An 18,545-nucleotide genomic window follows, 5' to 3' on the forward strand; every position below is an offset into this window, starting at 1 on the left:
TCCCATACTGAGGAACAGCTTAAGTTTTGGGGGAGCCAAACATTATACATGGATTTTCAACTGTGAGTGGGTTGATGCCCCTACCCCCTTTGTTCAAGGGTCAACAGTACTACTTCTATTTTTATTTAAATGAATTTCAGTAAACAAAGTGGTTGATATATGGAATTTGGAGTAAGATACATCCATTCAGTCTATCTATCAGATGTTCAAATCTATTTCAGAACTTCTCTAGAATGTATTATTGACCCTTATTTCTCCTGTAGGAGAATGTCCTTCCTACTGAGGCATTCCACTTACTTTTTAATTAAAATTACTTACATTGGCTAAAAATTAGCCTCCATGTAGTTTGGTCCTAGCACATCTCTTTAGAGATGGGAAGCACATGTCTAATTCTTGTTTTAATGAAATTTCTTGCATCATCAAGTTCAAATAAATGTCTGTTCTCTAGAATAAACATTTCCAATTCTTCCAACTGTTTGTGATCTAATGTGAGTTCAAGGGCTTTTGTCTATAATGGTCACATGTTTGAACATGTTTCCATTTTTCTATAGACCTATTGAACTAGGGTATCCAGATCTAAATGCATTCTCTTGAGGTATAGAGTATACTGCTATACATTCCGTAAAGTGTTTTGTGCCAAATATTTCCTGAATGTGGGCAGTAGAAATCATCCTTGGAATTTTAGTCAGTGAATAAAGAGATAAAAATAGGGTTGTATAACTGTTGAAAATAACAATATATCATTATTTATAGACAAGTTGATTGTATATCTAGAAAGTCCAAGAAAATGAATAAAAACATTATTTTGAAATATACCCCATGTTAAAAACAAACCCTTAAAAATAAGTTTTCCACCCTGGCCAGTTTGGCTCAGTGGGTAGAGTGTCGGCCTGCAGACTGATGGGTCCTGGATTTGATTCTGGGTCACAGGTTCAGTCCCCACTGTGGGGCTTGCAGGAGGCGGCTGATCCATGCTGCAGTTGGAAGAAATGGTTGGAGAAAGCATAATTCCATTTTTAGTGGAATAATTGGTGAATCACATGGTAAGAAGCTCTCATCAATGATGTTTCTATCTCTTTCCCTCTCCCTTCCTCTCTGAAATCAATAAAAAGATATTAAAAAAAACAGTTTTCAAAATACAATTAATAACTACATAGAAAAAAAAATAACTGAAATTATTCCACTGACAATAGGATCTCCCGGAGAAAAAATTCAAGAATTATTTTTTTAAGTTTGTAAGGTTTTTAAATAAATAAAGTCTATCATTTTACTAAGATATGAAACTTATTAAAATGAAGTCTATACAGTGCTCCTGGTGATAGAATTGTATATTTTAAAGAAATAGAATAGTTCGACGAATCCAAAAATGTCGAGTGAAAAAGTAGTATGCTCAACTATATGTAGAATAAAATCAAAACCATGTAAAAAGAAATTAAAAAATACCCCAGAAGGAATGCAAGTTTTATCTCTGTATGGTAAGATTGTGGATAATTCTTATGTTACCTGAATTAAAAAAAAAAAATCCTGTAGTTACACAACAGTCTTCTGTAATGAAAAAATTAAGTAAGTAAAATAAAATAGATGTGAAAAAAATGCATTAAAATGAACTGACATTACATTTGCTTGGGACTTTTTGACTTTTGATGAAGTCAAATGGCCAGTGAGAACTGCATTATTTTTTATTTATTTATTTAAAAAATATATTTTTTTGAGTTTTTACAGAGAGGAAGAGAAAGGGATAGAGAGTTAGAAACATCGATGAGAGAATCATGGATCAGCTGCCTCTTCCACACCCCCTACTGGGGATGTGCCCGCAACCAAGGTACATGCCCTTGACCGGAATCAAACCTGGGACCTTTCAGTCTGCAAGCAGACGCTCTATCCACTGAGCCAAACCAGTTTCAGCTGCATTATTTTTTTTTTTTTACCAACCTACTTTTAACCTTTAATAGTTGTCATAATAACTTTAAAACTTGACACTGAACATATGAGTGAAAGCTGCTTAGAATTAGTACATTTTAATGTAAATAACGGTGTTTGTAATATATTTTTAAAGATATGAATATCTTATGCAGTGGAATAGAGAGCTCTGCTGTGGGAGTGGCTGGCTCAGTGGAGTAGACAGAGTATTGGGTCAGATGAGAAGGAGGGAGAAGTATTGATTTGAGTCCCATCTGGCAAGTAATTTCAGCACCTAAAGTTCATGGCAATAGCTGGCAGTAATTCAAGCAAGAAACTGGTTTGGGGATCTATACCAAAGGGTGGTAGAGTAGGTAGCTGTTGGTTTGTACCAGAGGTATAGCTGTTTCCACCATGACTCTCTGATGAAGATTTGGGCTTTTATCTAAAACTAACAAAATCAAGACTCTGGGCTTTCTTTATAGAGCAGAGGTCTTCAGACCACTCAGCATCCCCTAGAAGTGCTTAAGAAGTAGGACTTGGGCTCATTCCTAAACCTAGTTTTGACTCTCTTGCAGTAACCTGGTGAATCACATGGTAAAAAGCTCAACAGGAGTAGAAGGTAGTGTGCACAGAGATCTACAAGGTCTTACGTGACCCTGCCTTTGGCTCTTTTGTGATTTTATATGCTCCACCTCCCCTTACTCCACCACACTGTTCTGCCCCAGTTACACTGATCTCCTCAATTCTTTACACATTCCAGGCACATTCCTGTTTTAGGACCCTGATCCTGGTTCCCCTGTGATGGAGTGTTTTTGCCCCCACCGAGTGGCTGGGGTCAGGGTGATACCTAGCAGCCTGGGTCCTGGGGGCGGGTGCCAAGCAGCCTCCTGGGACCATCGCTGCCCTGGGAGACAGGGGCACCATGCCTACAGCCACTCGCAGCCTCCGGGGACCATTGTTGGCCTTAGGAGGCGAGGGTGGCCATGCCAAGCTACTCCTGCAGCTTCCTGGGACCATTGCTGGCCCATTTCCTTTTATATAAAACACATAATGCTGACACACTATTTACAATTTAAAAAGTTCTATACATTTTGACATTTTACAGCCTTGGAAAGTTACATACAATGATCAGCAAAGTGAGAAGATGAAATGAATTTTTAGGCTTTTAAAGATGTAACTAATTTCTGTCAGAAGACACACCAATTCAAAAAGTGGTAGTTTTATTGTCCTATAGAACATTAGCCAGATTGTATTTAATTTAGCAGTTTTACTTCAGGCTTTCACCTTTGGAAATCACATTTGGAACAGCATTATCATCCTGCAAGTCCCTTCACTTAGTTAAATAGAACTTTTGCATCTGCTATTATGTTTTTGAATAAGAATTATGTATTTAACGTATGCAAAATTTTGTTTTGACACAATAAAGCAACAGGTCATTTGATTCTTCCCTGGAACACAGAAAAGCACAAACTTGAATCATTGGTGTGGCTTAGGCTAATTTTCCAAATATTGTTAATAAAATTCATGTAGGGATCTTCACAGAGCCCAGAATTCTCTCTTTCAGGCCTACATATTCAGTGTCTCCAAGGAGGAGGCCTGTTATTCTATGTTGTATTTTGTTTTTCGTTTTTTTAATTCTCACCAGAGGATATTTTTTCACTGCTTTTTAGAGAGAGTGGATCGGAAGGAGAGATAGAGGGAGAGGGAGAGAGAGGGAGAAAAGGAAAGAGAGAGGGAGAGGGAAAGGGAGAGAGCCCACCTCGCCAGCAGTCCTGCCTCTACGTGTGAGCTGCAGAGGAAACTCCTTTTCTGACCGCTCATTGGCTAAGCTTCCTGTATGCTACTGGTAGTGTTCTTGGTAACTTGCCTGATAAGAATCCAAGAAGGTGATCTAGGGTTTTTCCACCTCACTCCTGGAGGAAACAAACAAAACTCCACTGCTGGAGGGGCTAAGAAATGTTGTATCCTGCCCTAGCTGGTATGGCTCAGTGGATAGAGCCTCTGCCTGCTGATTGCAGGGCCCAGGTTTAATTCTAGTCAAGAGCATATAACTAGGCTCCTCCCTGGCTGGGGCCCAGGTTAGGGCTCATGCAAGAGGTAACCAATCGAAGTGTTCCTCTCACATTGATGTTTCTCTCTGTCTTTCCCTCTCTCTTCCACGTTCTTTAAAAATCAATGGAAAAATATCCTCAGTTGAGGATAAAAAAAAAAAAAAAGGAAAGAAAGAAAGAAATGTCATATCCTATGAAAGAAACATCTTGAAAATGCCTAAAGAAAGTTTTCATATTTTTCGTGGTGAAGAGTCTGGAGTCTGTGTTGATGAAAACACCTTGGTGGCTGTGGCAGCCAAGAGTGGCAGCAGCAGCAGGGCGATGGGGGCGGCACCTTCCCCTGATCCGCCAGATTATCTCCTGCAGAGGGAGGCCTACTGATGGCTTAGGCCTGCAGGGAGCGGGACTAAGCTGTCAGTAGAACATCCCCTGAGGGCTCCTGGACTGTGAGAGGGGGCAGAGTGAGCTGAGGACCCCTCCCAGTGCATGAATTTCATGTACTGAGCCTCTACTATTAAATAACTGGTAATAAGTATGAGAAAACAGAATAATTTATAAGAAAATATTTTTGTAACTTATTACTATGTAATGTGATATAAGGACTTTCTTCTACTGGTGATATTTTCATAAGATAGTTTCAATCCCAAGCTTGACAACAATGGTCTTGTTATATCCTGTCTGGAAGGGTCCTGCTTTCTAGGAGACTGTGTTGTTTATGGTAGCAAAACCAATTTCATTTAAAAAAATATTATTTACCGTGTCTGTTATATTAAGGGGCAAAACATCCCTTGATTATCAGAGGATGAAATGTGAGATTTGTGTGGTGATGAGAAAGTGTTATTCCAAAGAGGAGAATAAATGAACTATTACTTTTTGTTCTCTTATTATTTTGTGCTAGAGATAGTTCAAACTAAACTTTGTTATTTTGACTAATGCCATTGTATTAGAACAAAGAATCTTCTTTGTTCCTCATACTATTAGAGCAGATTTGGCAAAGAAGGGAATGAATAGTAATTTTCTCTGAATATATTTAAAAAACAAATAGGAGATACTCTGCCAATAGAAGGAGAACGAATAATGCCTGCTCAGTCAGTTCTTCCAAGAATGTCTGGTGTTCTTACAAATGGGCCCTGTAGCTGGTTCTTCTGTAGGTGTGTAAAGTGCAAATGATGGGACTAGCTGACTCTGGATGGAATCTCTGTGAAGTCATTGGCATGTGGTTTTCTGAAGTCTGGCTGTGTCAGAGGTCTTGAAGTAAGGTTTCCCTGACCGCTTCCATTCCTCATCTTCACTGTCATTATGGTGGATCATTCACAGAAACAGTTTACAGGCCAGCCCATGGAAATGGGTTTACAGGAAGTCATTTGACTATGAGGCTGTTATACACATTTCTGACCTTGCCAGAATTACAATTCAATAAAAATGTGGTTAGATTTTGATTCATTTCTTGTCTATTTTTTATATACGATTTATATCAAATTTGGTTCAATGGGTTTTATATTAGATTTGGTTCAATGAGTGTAAAAACATCCAGGTTGAAGCTAGTAAACAATCAAAGTAAAATGGTAATGGAAAAAGTAAAATAAAATAAAACTAACAGGAAAAGTATACTGTCTTTGGTTGCATTTGTGATTTTGCTAAAAAACATTTTCTATCAAATACTTAAGCTTATTCTTGTTTTTGTTCCATTCAAATTATTGTATACAAATTAAACAAATGGCCGTCTGTTTTATTTGATAGCCATTCATTTACTGAAGCAGCATTAAGGAGGGCTCCAGCTCTAGGCTTTTGTGATTGAAGCAGGAAAATGTATTACTTTATTCAGAGACCTTATTTGGGATTTTTGATAGGTTGCTACATAGAAAAGAGTAGTGTATCAGAAAAGTGGGCTTAAAAAAGTGTCAGAAGAATGAAAGGATGCCAATAAGTGTACGTTTCTTTGTTTCCATTAAAGATTCTGTATCTAGGTTGTCATTACCATTTCCTCCCATTTGTTTTTAATTAAATAGTCAATCAAATTATCATTTTCTTTGTAGCTGACCTTTTGGATGCTCTATTCTTTATTTTAAAAAAAAATTCTTGGCAGGAAAGTATTATCCTGAATTTTTAGTTTTTTTTTTTTTTTTTTTAAATGTAACTCAAGTAAAATGATTAATCTAAAGGCAATAATCTGGAAATATTGGCTAGTGATGAAGTGACCCAGAAGTAGAGAATCTGGCAGGGCTCTTAAATCCGCTCCCCCTCCCCCCAGATTTTCTTTAAAAATAAATGCAGAGAACAATCAAGAACCGAGGCACATTTAGCTAATTGCAAATGCAAATAGTTCACAAATATAAACATTTAGTAAATGTGTTATATTCTAATCCTTAAGGTGTTCTCTGCTGCTCTTCACTATTGAAATGGCACTTTAATGTTTTCCTATCAGTCTCTTTCCTATTGTTTCTCTGTTGATGCGTCTATTGTATGTGTCGCTTTTCCATAAAAGGCTTAAACAATGAAGGGTAGTGTTTTCCTCCAACAAAGGATGGCCAATGACCCTTTTGGTCCTATTTCAGATGTGTCCAAAACCTTCTGAATCATTCACAAAGGTGTGCAGCTAACATCATTACATTATCTAATTCTAGAAAAATTTCCTCAGTCCAAAAAGAAACACTTTATTCTTTAGCAGTCACTCCACATGCCCTTTTCCCTCTCTCCCTGAGATAATCACTGATCTACTTACTGTCTCTGAATTTTCAAATTCTGTACATCTTATATAAAAGGATGTGAACTCTTCTAGGAATATATTCCAAGAAACTAGAAACACAATCAGAAAGGATATATGCACCCCTATGTTCATAGCAGCACAATTTGCCATAGCTATGATTTGGAAACAGCCTAAGTGTCCATCAGCAGATGAATGGATTAAAAAACTGTGGTACATCTACACAATGGAATACTACGCTGTGGTAAAAAAGGAATTCTTATCATTTGCAACAGCATGGATGGAACTGGAGAACATTATGCTAAGCAAAATAAGCCAGTCAGAGAAAGATAAATATCACACGATCTCACTCATTTTTGGAATATAATGAACAAGATAAACTGATTAACAAAAACAGATCCAGAGACAGAGAAGCATCAATCAGACCGTGAAACCTCAGAGGGAAGGTAGGGGAGGGTGAGAGTAAGAGGGAAAGGTCAACTAAAGGACTTGTATGCATGCATATAAGCCTGACCTAACCAATGGACACAGACACCAGGGAATGAGGGCATGAGTGGGGGTGGGGTGGGGGTGCAATGGTGGGATAAGGACACATATATAATAACTTAGTCAATAAAGAAAAAAAATGTCAAAAAATTAAAAAATAAAAGGATACGATCTTTTGTTTCACTTAGCATTGTGTTTTTAAGGTTCTTTCATAGCTACAATGGTCTGTCACTAAAGAGATAATGTGAATTAAAGTTAGTCACCACCATGAACCTCAGTGTTCTCCTTGCTAAAGCCAGGGAGTTTGTCCAGATGAGAGGTAGCAAACCTACATATTTATAGGACCCAGGTATGCCCTGGAAATGAGTGAAGCTGGCTGGTTGTGAAACAAACTGAAGTGGGGGTACTCAGACCTTCAAAAGCAGGAAGGAAGCTAGCATTCAGCTCTGACTTTCTGTGCCACGAGAGAGCAGACATCTGTCCACGTCATGTATTGCTAGACCTTCACACTTGTCAGGCAAAGTTAAAAAAATTTAAAGATGGCAATCATGTTCATTAAAAGAAGAGCACTGTTGTGCAGGACAAAAACACACACATTTCTGAGCAGAATGTGGGCCATCAATGGTGGTTTGCAATATGTGGACTGGATGATCTCTCAGGCTCTTTGAGGTTTGCAATTCTTTGATTCCAGATTGCAAAAATAGATTAAAAACAGAAGCAATAAGCACAGTCTGTGATTGTATTGTGTATCTTGGATCACTTCAAACTAGAGGCTGTTGTCTTGGTTTCGCTAGAATGGATCAAAATGACTCAATTGTTTGACAAATAGGCACTGTCTCCTTAAGCACTATATTTATCTTCCGTGAATTGTACTAAGAAAGATTTGTGTGACAACTCACATCACATTTGAAATGATACACAGCTCTCTGTAGCCAAAAATTGCTGTTTTTGATTGGATTCCTCAGATCTGTATTGAATTTCAACAAAATGAAGGGACGGAAAAATCAGTTCATGTCTCAATCAATTTTATAACCTAAAAGATGAGAATTCTCTTTTGGCTCCAGATTCTCCTGTTCCTGCAGAATTGTGGGAGGATATTGGTGGTTGTCTGATCTCTTCCAAGCAGCTGGGATTGACATTTGCCCCCTGTCTAGTATCCTTTTGTTTCATTCTTTTGTCAATAGGATATTGATTTTCCAATTAGCCACTCCTGTTTTACACTCCTAACCTAGTTCAGTGATTCTCAAAATGTTTTTCCCAGACCAGCATCATCAACATTGTTTGGGAACTTGTTAGAAATGGACCTTCTCAGGCCCTGCCCCCACTGATTTAGACGATTTTGGTGTTGCTGACCCTCCCCACAGCTCCAGGCCTGATTTTGATGCACTGTGATGGGTCTGAGGATGGACATATGATCTAGGTTAGTGGTTTTAAAATTTTATGGCAACTCAGAATCACGCAGGTGGCTTGGGAAAACACATCTTGTTGCCCCCTTCCTCAAAGTTCATGAGTCTCTAAGTCTGGATGGGACCTAAGCATTCTTAACGAGTTCCAAAGTGATACTGATGCTGCTACTAGGAAAAAGATGCTGAAGACCACACTTTGAGAACTACTGATGTGATCTAATGAGATTAAAGCAGTTTGTAATTTTAATATTCACTTCTATTTTTCACTCAATGTGATTTGCCAAAGTTTTTGCTTTGCAGTCAAAATTACAGTATTTTTTTTTTGTGTGTGTGTGTGTGTGTGTGTGTGTGTGTGTCAGCTTTCAGAATAAACTAAAAAATGAACAGGTTTCTTTAGGTTTCCTTTACTCTCATTTCCCCATGTCCTCAGCTTCTCTATTTGAACTGTGTTTTACATTTTTTTCACAATAATATCTGTCTACTAATATGTATGTCTACTTAATTACTTCACAGCATTTTTCTGAAAAGCTGTCAATTTAATTCATTGCTATATTTTAGTCATTTTTTTTGGTGTTAATGATAGTAAATGATTCTTAAGAACATTAATCAATTCAATGGCTCATCAGTCTCAATTTTTGAAACACTCAGAACAGAGTTTCATACCAGCCCTCTTGTTTTTCCATAGCTTTTGAGCACTTTTTAATACTATCAATCCTCACATCTTCCTACTGTTTTTCTGTCACTCAAGAAGATCAAATTCTCTAACACAGAAGGCAAATTCTCCGCTAAATTGTAATTATTATTATTTTGTTACTCCTCACCCCAGAATATTTTTCCCATTGATTTTTAGAGAGAGAGTGAAAGGAAGAAAGAGAGACAGAGAGAAATATAGATATAGGAGAGACACATTGACTGGTTGCCCCCAATAGGGGCCGGGGAACGAGCATGCAACCAAGGTATATGCCATTGACTGGAATTGAACCCTCGACCTTCAGTCTGCAGCCCACACTCTAACCAATGAGTTGGCTAGGGCTATGCTAAATTATTTTTGACAGCACTATTTAAAAAGAGAAACATCTTTGAGCAAATAACTGCTTTTCTGTATTCATTTTCTCTGTTAGTGATTAATTTCACTTTTGTCTTTTATGGGCAATTTCAGAAGGTTTATCTCAAGCCAAGCCAGTGGGTAACATCATTTTTTAGAGATAAATGCCAGTGAAAAGTAGTATTTGGGCACTTTTAACAACACTTACTGAGCACCTACAGGGTAGTGTGCACTCGGCCAGCAGTCTTGGAGAAAGGGAAACTGCCCGGAGCCTCCAACTCGCTCGAGGTATTCCTTCTAGATCATGGAATTTCCCATTTCTTAGTTTATGCATTATTTAATTTTAACCATTCTTTGAATAAACAGTGTTAAAAATAATTTAAAGTCATAATCCCAACTTCTCATGTGTATTCTATTTGATATGATATTAGCAGTTATAGCTCACAGCTATTGAAAGCTATTGTTGCCAGGCTGTATGCTGACTACTTTCTGTTCTTTATTTCACTTAATCCTTTTAACAATCCCCATGAATAAATGCATTTTTTTTTTTTTGCCATTTTACAGATGATGAAACCCAGTGAAAATTCTCACTCAACATCACATAGGCAGTTAGTGGTATAACTGGGGTTCTCTACCTGCCCCAGAGCCCTTGCTAACAGCCGCAGGGACATTCCAGTTTAATACTTTCCATCTTTATTGATACAAGTAGGAAAAGCAAAGAGTAATTAGTTAATATGAAACTGATCAAGGGAGTCTAACTTGAGAGTTTCTTTGGGTTACTTATTTGTTCATTCACCCATATGTCCAGCAGTGTTGATGGGGACCCTTCTCTGTGCCAGACAGTTTGCTAGATCTCTGGAACACAAAGGCACTCCAGATGCAAGCTTTGCCTTGAAAGAGTTACATGCTTAGATTCAACTATTTATTTTTATGTCTGCCTCATTCCACATTCTTGAACCATGAAACATCTTAGCTGTGTGAAATCCAGAGAAGGTGTTTGTTTCTGACTTTGGCAAAGCAGTTCTATAGAAATCTTTCAGATCTGACTTAATTGCATATTCAGATGTCAAGATATCACAGAATAGAAAACATAAGTGGGGAATTCTGACAAGGAAAATGTTACTTCCTAATATCTAAAATGTATACTAACATTTAGACTTCAAAGGGTATGTCATCAAATTTGGAAAAAGTTGCTAATTCTGAAGAAGTTGTTCTTCTTTCTAAGTTTCTGTTAAAAGAAGTAGAAAAAAGCTCCAAGTTTGATGAGTGAAGAAAATCAACAGTGGTTCAAATATTAAAACCTGTTATTCAAATTTAATGCACCTTTTTATTTTATTGACAACTTGATTTGAAAATCCAAAATTTAATGATGTACATATGAATAGAACCAAATGGCAGCCATTCTGAAATGTGTAAAATAACATTGCCATGACATCCTTCAGAAATAAACAGATGCCTCAATGTATGGGACTTTCTGCAAATGAGAAACCCCAGCCTTCCCAGGGCTGGTGATGTGCCTGGGAGTCAGGGAAGCATTGGCTTGCTTTGCTGGGCTAGATTCATTTGTGTTCCATGCATTTTAAAACATTCCATTTCATTCTTGCCAAATGCATGGTGTCTGGAAATTCCCATTTCTGGGGTGTGGCAGCTATCCATCCCCTTTTGGGGCTCTGACTCATTCCAAGCAGGACCAATAATCAGGTAGAAAACAAAGCTGCTCTCCTCCTTTTAAGAGTCTCTCGCTGTTACACACCCAGGTTATACTATTGAAGTCAATGAATGTTGGTTTTAAAAACGCTGTTACTGGCATTCCTCAGTTTTCCCAGTAGTAACTACAAATATCTAAGGTGTGTTTAAAGGAAGAGTAAAGACTGCAACATTCGGGCTTAAAATCCTATGAAAACTGTTTCTTTTTGGAAAGGATTCCTATTTTCAACCCTTCTAAATGGGAAAGGCAAAGTAAGGGGGTCACACACTTCCCAAATATCCCTCAGCTTAAGAATAACCAATTGAACAAACCCAGAGGGATCCATGTCTTTTTTGCTCAGCTGTTCAGGAGGGGGTGGGGACTGAAAAGTGGAAACCACTAGATAGAACATGTTAGGCTTATTTGACTTCAGAAGTCCAGAGGAGTGTTTGTGAGATGAGTTGGTGAAAAGCCTCTTCCGAGGCCTTGGGTTGCTGCTTGTAGATGATATAGTTATAGATATAGATATAGATATAGATATAGATATAGATATATGTATATTTTAATATAGTTTATTGACTTTTTACAGAGAAGGGAGAGAGATTGTTAGAAACATCAATGAGAGTCATCAATCAGCTGCCTCTTGCATACCCTTTACTGGGAATGTGCCCACAACCAAGGTACGTGCCCTTGACTGGAATCGAACCTGGGACCCTTCAGTCAGCAGGCTGATGCTCTATCCACTGAGCCAAACCGGTTTTGGCTGCTTGTAGATATTTTTGTAGAATACTCCAGAACCTTTCAGTCTGGATTTACTTTTTACTTGACTTTTGTTTTAAGGTAAAAATTCCATTTTTTTTTTTTTTTAACTTGATTTCTAGAACTTTACTATTATTCTTTATTACTTTAAAAAATTGTTCATCCAAAGGGAAAAAATCATATTGCAGAAGACCTGTCCCTTAGAAGTCCAAAGTAACTCACTAAACTCCATGCAAGTATCATAAAACAAACTTCCTCAGTCAATGGTACATTATGTACAATAAAATATCCTGCTCAACTTAATATCCTGTAAGTACCATTATCTTGTTTTAGTAGTTATAGTTATGGGGTGCTTTTGAAGAAATACAAGTAAAGCCATCAGCTTCGAAAGTAAATATCTTTTATACATTAGGAATACATCCAAGAAACAATGACTTGATAGTTGGGTATTAATATTAATGATGTTAGAAAATTGCAAGTGGATTCCCTTGCGGAGTCATTGACATTAATGTTATTTAAAATAAACCTTTGCTTAATTACTCAAGCTCAATCACCATTATCCTCTACAAATGACCTTCATGAACCCCAGTTGGGCCTGTTTTGATCTATCTCCCACTCCACATCCCTTTAAGAACAACTTTCTGTAGTGTCTGTCATGAGACTTAGGATTTACAATGTCTCTATCTAATTAGTTTTCTCTTACCTTCCATCTGTAACCGCATGCATTTGCTATAGGGATATCAAGAGGCAAGGGAAAGACAAAGGAAGTTAGAACTTTCATGGGAATTTCTTTCTTTCTTTCTTTCTTCTTTCTTTCTTTCTTTCTTTCTTTCTTTCTTTCTTTCTTTCTTTCTTTCTTTCTTTCTTTCTTTCTTTCTTTCTTTCTTTCTTTCTTTCTTTTAATAACATCTTCCTATCTCCATAATTCCCCGGGACTTTTAAAGCAGCCACGTTATAAATCCAAACATGCTCATCTTCTTATCCTTATCTACCCTCTTCTCATAGCTGCTCCTCTCATGTGCCCTTAGGTGAGTCTACACTTATCATGTTCCATCTCAGGCAAATGAACTCCTGGTCAGGATGGGACTGTGTTCTCTAAGTGACTATGGATTTTTCCCATTAAGTCTCAAGAATGGTGCTACAGAGCATATGCTTACAGGACTTTCAGATGTTAACTCTTACCACTCCTTAAACTCCTTTTTACCAGCTTAAAAAATTCAGATTCCATGTAAATTTTTTTATGTTTTTAAACTTCTTTTATTGGCCTTATACACATGAGGTTCTCCCAGTAATCATCAGACCTTGAATGACATCTGAGAATCAGGAGAATTAGATCCTGATTGTTTTGGAATGATGTGGGAAGACAGAGTGAGTTGTTCATATTGCTGAACTAACACATGCTAAGTTTCCAAGTTCCCACTCATCTATTTTTATTTTCAGATTTGGACTGGCAACCAATTGCTGACAATGCCTATAGGCCAGAGGTTGGGATGGGCATGAGGACTTGAACCTAGAGCCTAGAGGTAAAAATTGGGTGGGCAACTATAGAGGCAGACTCTTCTTGGGTTCCTAGACAATCCCAAAAATTCAAATGAGAAAATAGAAAGGGCAGAACTAAGATGCTGACCCAAGCAGTAGGAAACCAAGCTGGAGCCAGAATGAAGAAGCTGAGGCAATGCTTTGATTTAGAGATCAGCTTGAAAGCATGTAGCCTAGTGGTTATAAGCATGCATTCCATAATTAAACTTGCCAGAGATCAGCTGTGTGTGTGTGTGTGTGTGTGTGTGTGTGTGTGTGTGTGACTGAGGCTCCAAATCCATGTGCTTCAAGATGTCTGCATTAGAGAGGAGATTGGACAGAACCACTTTCTAGCTTCTACTAGTACATATCTGCCTGAAAAGGATACATTCCATTTCTGCTCACTTTTCAATGGTTAAAGCAAGCCCCATGGTCAAGTCTAACTTCAAAAGGGGAAGGAAAGTGCAATCCTATCACACGTTTGTAGAGATGGGATATTTGTGAATAGCCTTAGTAATTACACAACCCTTGAGATTCTCATTCATTATATCTTCTCCACATCAGTCTGTGAATCCCCTAGGTTAGGAAACCCCTGGCCTGTCTAGTTGATCTTTTTGGAAGAGCTGCCCTGCGGAAGTCTGAGTCCTTTTCATGTTTCTAGGTAAGGCATCATAAGCAGTGAATGTAGGGTTGCACTTAGTACTTGCCCAGTTCAATGGACTACTTTTCGTAGGGGCTCACCCACTCTTCATGAGAGAACCAAATGCAAAGGAACTGTATTTTTTATTTCTATTAACAACAAAATACTTCCATAATTTTACAGTCCATCGCATTTAAGAGCATATATATTACAAATGAAGGAACTCCACAAACTTTAAAGGTTAGTATTTATCAACACTTTTTTACACATACACAAATATTTTAATATAATGGTATCTGAAATGTTATCCATATCATTTTAGCACATCATAAGTATCAACCAGAAGGGTTCTTTTAATTTTGGTAAAAACCATATATTTTACAATCTCCTATTTACATTTGAAATATTCTTAAATGTTACAAAAACATTCACTTGACCTTTAAAATATGTGTTCTAGGACTTGGTATTGAACATATTGTAATTGACAGAAAACAGGGTTTGCTTTTGAGCTGCACGTTCATTGGATTGGCAAATATTCAGCTTGGCTTGTTTAACGTTGCTCAAAGGAAAAAAAATCATACGAAATGTGCAAATTCAGAGACTGGCAAAATTCTTAAGCTAGCGAGGTAAAAAAATATTAACATAAAAACTTCAAATAAATTAAATCTATCTTCTCTTCCCCGAGATTAGCGGAAAGTTCAGAAAGTCCATCTTAGAAGTGCATCTGATGTTGCAGACCTTTGCTCACATGTCCGTAGTAGCTGAGATGGAGACCGTGGGCAGAGCTGGAGTCCCCTTGCTAAGTATTCGAGAGAAGGTTCGCTCCACTCCGCGTTTTGATGACTCGTCCCTGCACGTAATCTTAAGACAGAACAACACACAGCACGACAAGGGAACACAATAGAGAGGTTCGTATTAGTATTTCCGAACCTGAAATTGAAACCCAGGGAAGTGATTTTATTTATATCCCGCCCCCCCCCCACCCCCCCGAACCTGCAAATTTTGAAATTGCACTTGCCAAATAGAGCTGAAGACTTCCCCCCCCCAAGTTCATGTCATAGCTATTTTGGTAAGATTTAAAGTATCGTCACAATATTCTTCAACTATCAAATATAAATTACTAAATGTTTGGGTAAACCATGTGAATGTATCTGAGTAATACCAGAATTTTATTTCATTCTAACATTTTATCATTTAAATTGTTGATATTTACCAAAACAGAGAGACATCTGAAACCTCATTTAAATGTGTTAATGGAAATATGAGAAAAATATACTTTTGAAATGTTAATATATGTAAATAATACTTTCCTGTTAGATCTGTTCAAATTATGACATGTAATCACAATAATAACAATGAAACCCTTAGAAACCTCTAAAATGTATCTCTCTATAGAAGAGACAATGAATATTTTAAGTTTTTAGTTATGGAGATTTTCCCACCAACTCCACACATTATTATGCTTTAGCTTTATTGCTTTTCCAAGATAGATCTGCCACTTCTGTCCCCACATAGCACCAGAATTCTCTACTACCAATTCATTCTCCTATGGTCAATGTCAGAAGTTTTACTTAAATAATTTGGCAAATAATGTTTCTAAAGGGGATATCAAACTCTGAGAGCAATATGTCTTTGCATCTCACCCACTTGGCACCATCACACAGCAGATCTGTTCTTTTCTCTGTATTTTATTTTTAATATTCATTACCACCATTGACTTCTCTGTGCTGTCATCCTTCTGAATGTTGAAACAGACTCCAAGTGAGCATCTTCTATTCATGTTTCATTCAGATACCTGTATGTACTACTATGGCTTCATAGAAGGAGGCTTTTGATCTTTTTGTATATTTGTAAATAGAGTGGCATTCTGGCTGTCTATAAGGGTAATTATTGCCTGTCTGTCACTTTGATAACTCAAGCTGTTTCACCTCAACATGTTTGCACAATAGTGTCCACTTCATCCAGTTCCATCTCTTCCCTTACAGTCCATCTCTTCCCTTACAGTAAATGTTCTTGCACTAAGTCAATGACTTCAGGCTGCCCTTTCAGCTAAGACTTTCCTGGACACTCTTAGAGTGAATTGCATAATTAATTCTATTTCTATTTTTATATTTATATGTCTTCATCCATTATAATTATGTTTCTATTTTTAAAAGTTCAGTGGTAGAATTACTCTTCACTGTATTTGTAAATGTACCTGTTTCCAGAATATCTACATGAATATATAGGTACATGAAGATACAAATACATTATAGATTATGGTTCATTTCTACATTGTAGGATTTACTAAAATTTGCCTATCCTTCTCTCCAATAGAGTTCAAACCCAAACATGGTCTGATGCATTTTCATTAAAAAAACAAAAACACATCTGGGAAAAGCATCAGACAATTTTTTTTTGTTATAAACATAAACTGAAACAAATATATAATATTTAAAAATACTATAGACTTTACAGACTTTATCTTTTGTTAACTGTTTCTTATTTTAGGAAGTTGTTCATTGCAACCAACTCAAAGTACTTACCAATGGTTATCATGAAAATTGCCTTTTCTCTCTCTCTAAATAACACAGTTTGCTATGGATAATTTGTTCTTATGATTGATAATGATCAATTAAATAGTCCCACCATTAGAAATCTCTTCTACAGACTTAGAAGTTAGTATTCTGTCCTTATTTTAATCTAAGGTGGAAATGTGGAATAGCCATATTATAGAGTAAATCATTTTTTAAGGAGCACTTTTTTTTTGTGAAGGCATGTATTGTATTTTGTGATCATTTTCCCAGATATAAAACCTATGGACAAATCCCCATAGAAGCTCTAGACCAGGAGAAAGTTAACCTTTCCTGCTGAATGATCTATTTTCTTTCCTGAATAACAAGACATGTTCAGTCCATCAGTTTCTTTTCTTTGCATCATTTTGAAGGAAGCATGAAATCAAATTTTGCTTTTCTTAGCAAAGATTTTCTGAAAAATCGATTCTTTTTCTTTCCCCACCCCTTAAGCACCTGGTTCTAGTTTTCTTGTCTTTTTGTTTTAGCACTTTGGAGTATAGTGAGTCTTTGATTTGGATACGAATGAGTTCAAATATTTTAAAAAGTTGGTGAAGTATGGATTTCATTTTTAAAAGCTACGTTGTTAATTTTAGTTTTAATTAGTAGCCCTGCCCCCCATATTCACTTACCTATCAATGGAAATAAAGTTGTTCTAATTAAATAAAAAACCTCAAGAACAATAGCCACTATGGGTTGTCAGGGAAAAATGAACAGTTAGGAAGAGATAGGTAGATCAGAAGACCACAAAAGACAAGAGTAGACATAAGGAAAGAAAAACATACCACTTTTGCTTACAGTACTGAGGGAAATACTAGACACAGAGGAACAGAAGTTGTATAAACACGGACTGCAACAGAGCTGCCAGGGAAAAAAGAGAAAAGCATTTTTGCTCAAAGTCTCAAGGTCAGATGCAATGTACAGTTGGAAGCAAGCATTTCTTCATCACTTTTTTTAACTTTCAGATCCATTATTTTCAGATTTATGAGTTCCCCAGGCTATCCCTCCTGAGCCTTTAAATTCCCACCAGCTACTTAAGAATCCCAAACTAATATCCCTCCTCTAAGAATCCTATCCAGAGAGATTTATTCTCTCTAACACAAGCCAATTAACCACGTCGTTCTCCAGCTTTCATAGAGGGTTTAAAATGTGGGCAGAAGGAAATGAAAAATAAGAAAAAAGAAGCATATAGAAAAGCAATTAGAATAAAAGAAGTATAGGATTCATTTTGTGTTTCCTGAATAGTGTTGATAGTGCTAGACCATTTAAGGAAAGAAAGGAAACTAATATTTAATGAGTGGCTACTATGCATGAGGCACTATTTGGAGATTGGTTCAAGTTCTCCCCCTTAATTATTCTGTAAAGAACACATCTAACTTCTAGAGGGGACCACAGTGATGCCAGGTAGAGTGTAAGGCCGACTCTCAGCACCTCAAAAAATACTGTAATATCGAATGTCCACATTTTGTGCACAGCCTGGACAGATGCCAGAAGTCATGGATGACTTGCTGGAAGGATGGGCAATTGAGTTTTATCTCAATTCTGCACATCTATAGGAGGCCCTGCCTCTGTAGAGGCAATCTTGACTTTAAAAAACCATGTCTTTCTTAATCCTGGTGAAAGGTGCAGAGGCCCCTAGTGGCAGCAATGTGGAACTCCATATCACAGCCTGGGGAGGTGTGAGGTCTTAAAATCAGAGGTAAAGGGAGTGGTAGCAAATCCTACCAGGAATCCTACCCAACGTTTCTTGATGTCTAATAGGGTCCATCTTCCTAGAAAACCAACAGCTCAATGA

General features: G+C 37.2%; 1 protein-coding gene across 16 annotated transcripts in view; it reads right to left on the bottom strand.

The window, feature by feature from the left end:
- Positions 1-14,322: 14,322 nt before the first annotated feature.
- DOCK10 (dedicator of cytokinesis 10) overlaps positions 14,323-18,545 on the bottom strand; it is a 208,645-nt gene continuing 204,422 nt past the window's right edge. For 12 of the 16 annotated variants that reach the window (XM_045575320.1, XM_045575321.1, XM_036421672.2 and 9 more), the window contains 2 exons: positions 17,536-17,611; positions 14,323-15,059 (listed from right to left, as the gene is read on the bottom strand). In XM_045575320.1, coding sequence (XP_045431276.1) covers positions 14,998-15,059; positions 17,536-17,611 — 138 coding nt within the window. In that variant the 3' untranslated portion in view covers positions 14,323-14,997. The remainder of the gene's footprint in view (positions 15,060-17,535; positions 17,612-18,545) is intronic. The other 4 variants (XM_045575322.1, XM_036421667.2, XM_036421669.2 and 1 more) reach the window with 1 other exon arrangement.

Source organism: Pipistrellus kuhlii, unplaced genomic scaffold (assembly GCF_014108245.1).
Source record: "Pipistrellus kuhlii isolate mPipKuh1 unplaced genomic scaffold, mPipKuh1.p scaffold_m20_p_7, whole genome shotgun sequence".
NCBI lineage: Eukaryota > Metazoa > Chordata > Mammalia > Chiroptera > Vespertilionidae > Pipistrellus > Pipistrellus kuhlii.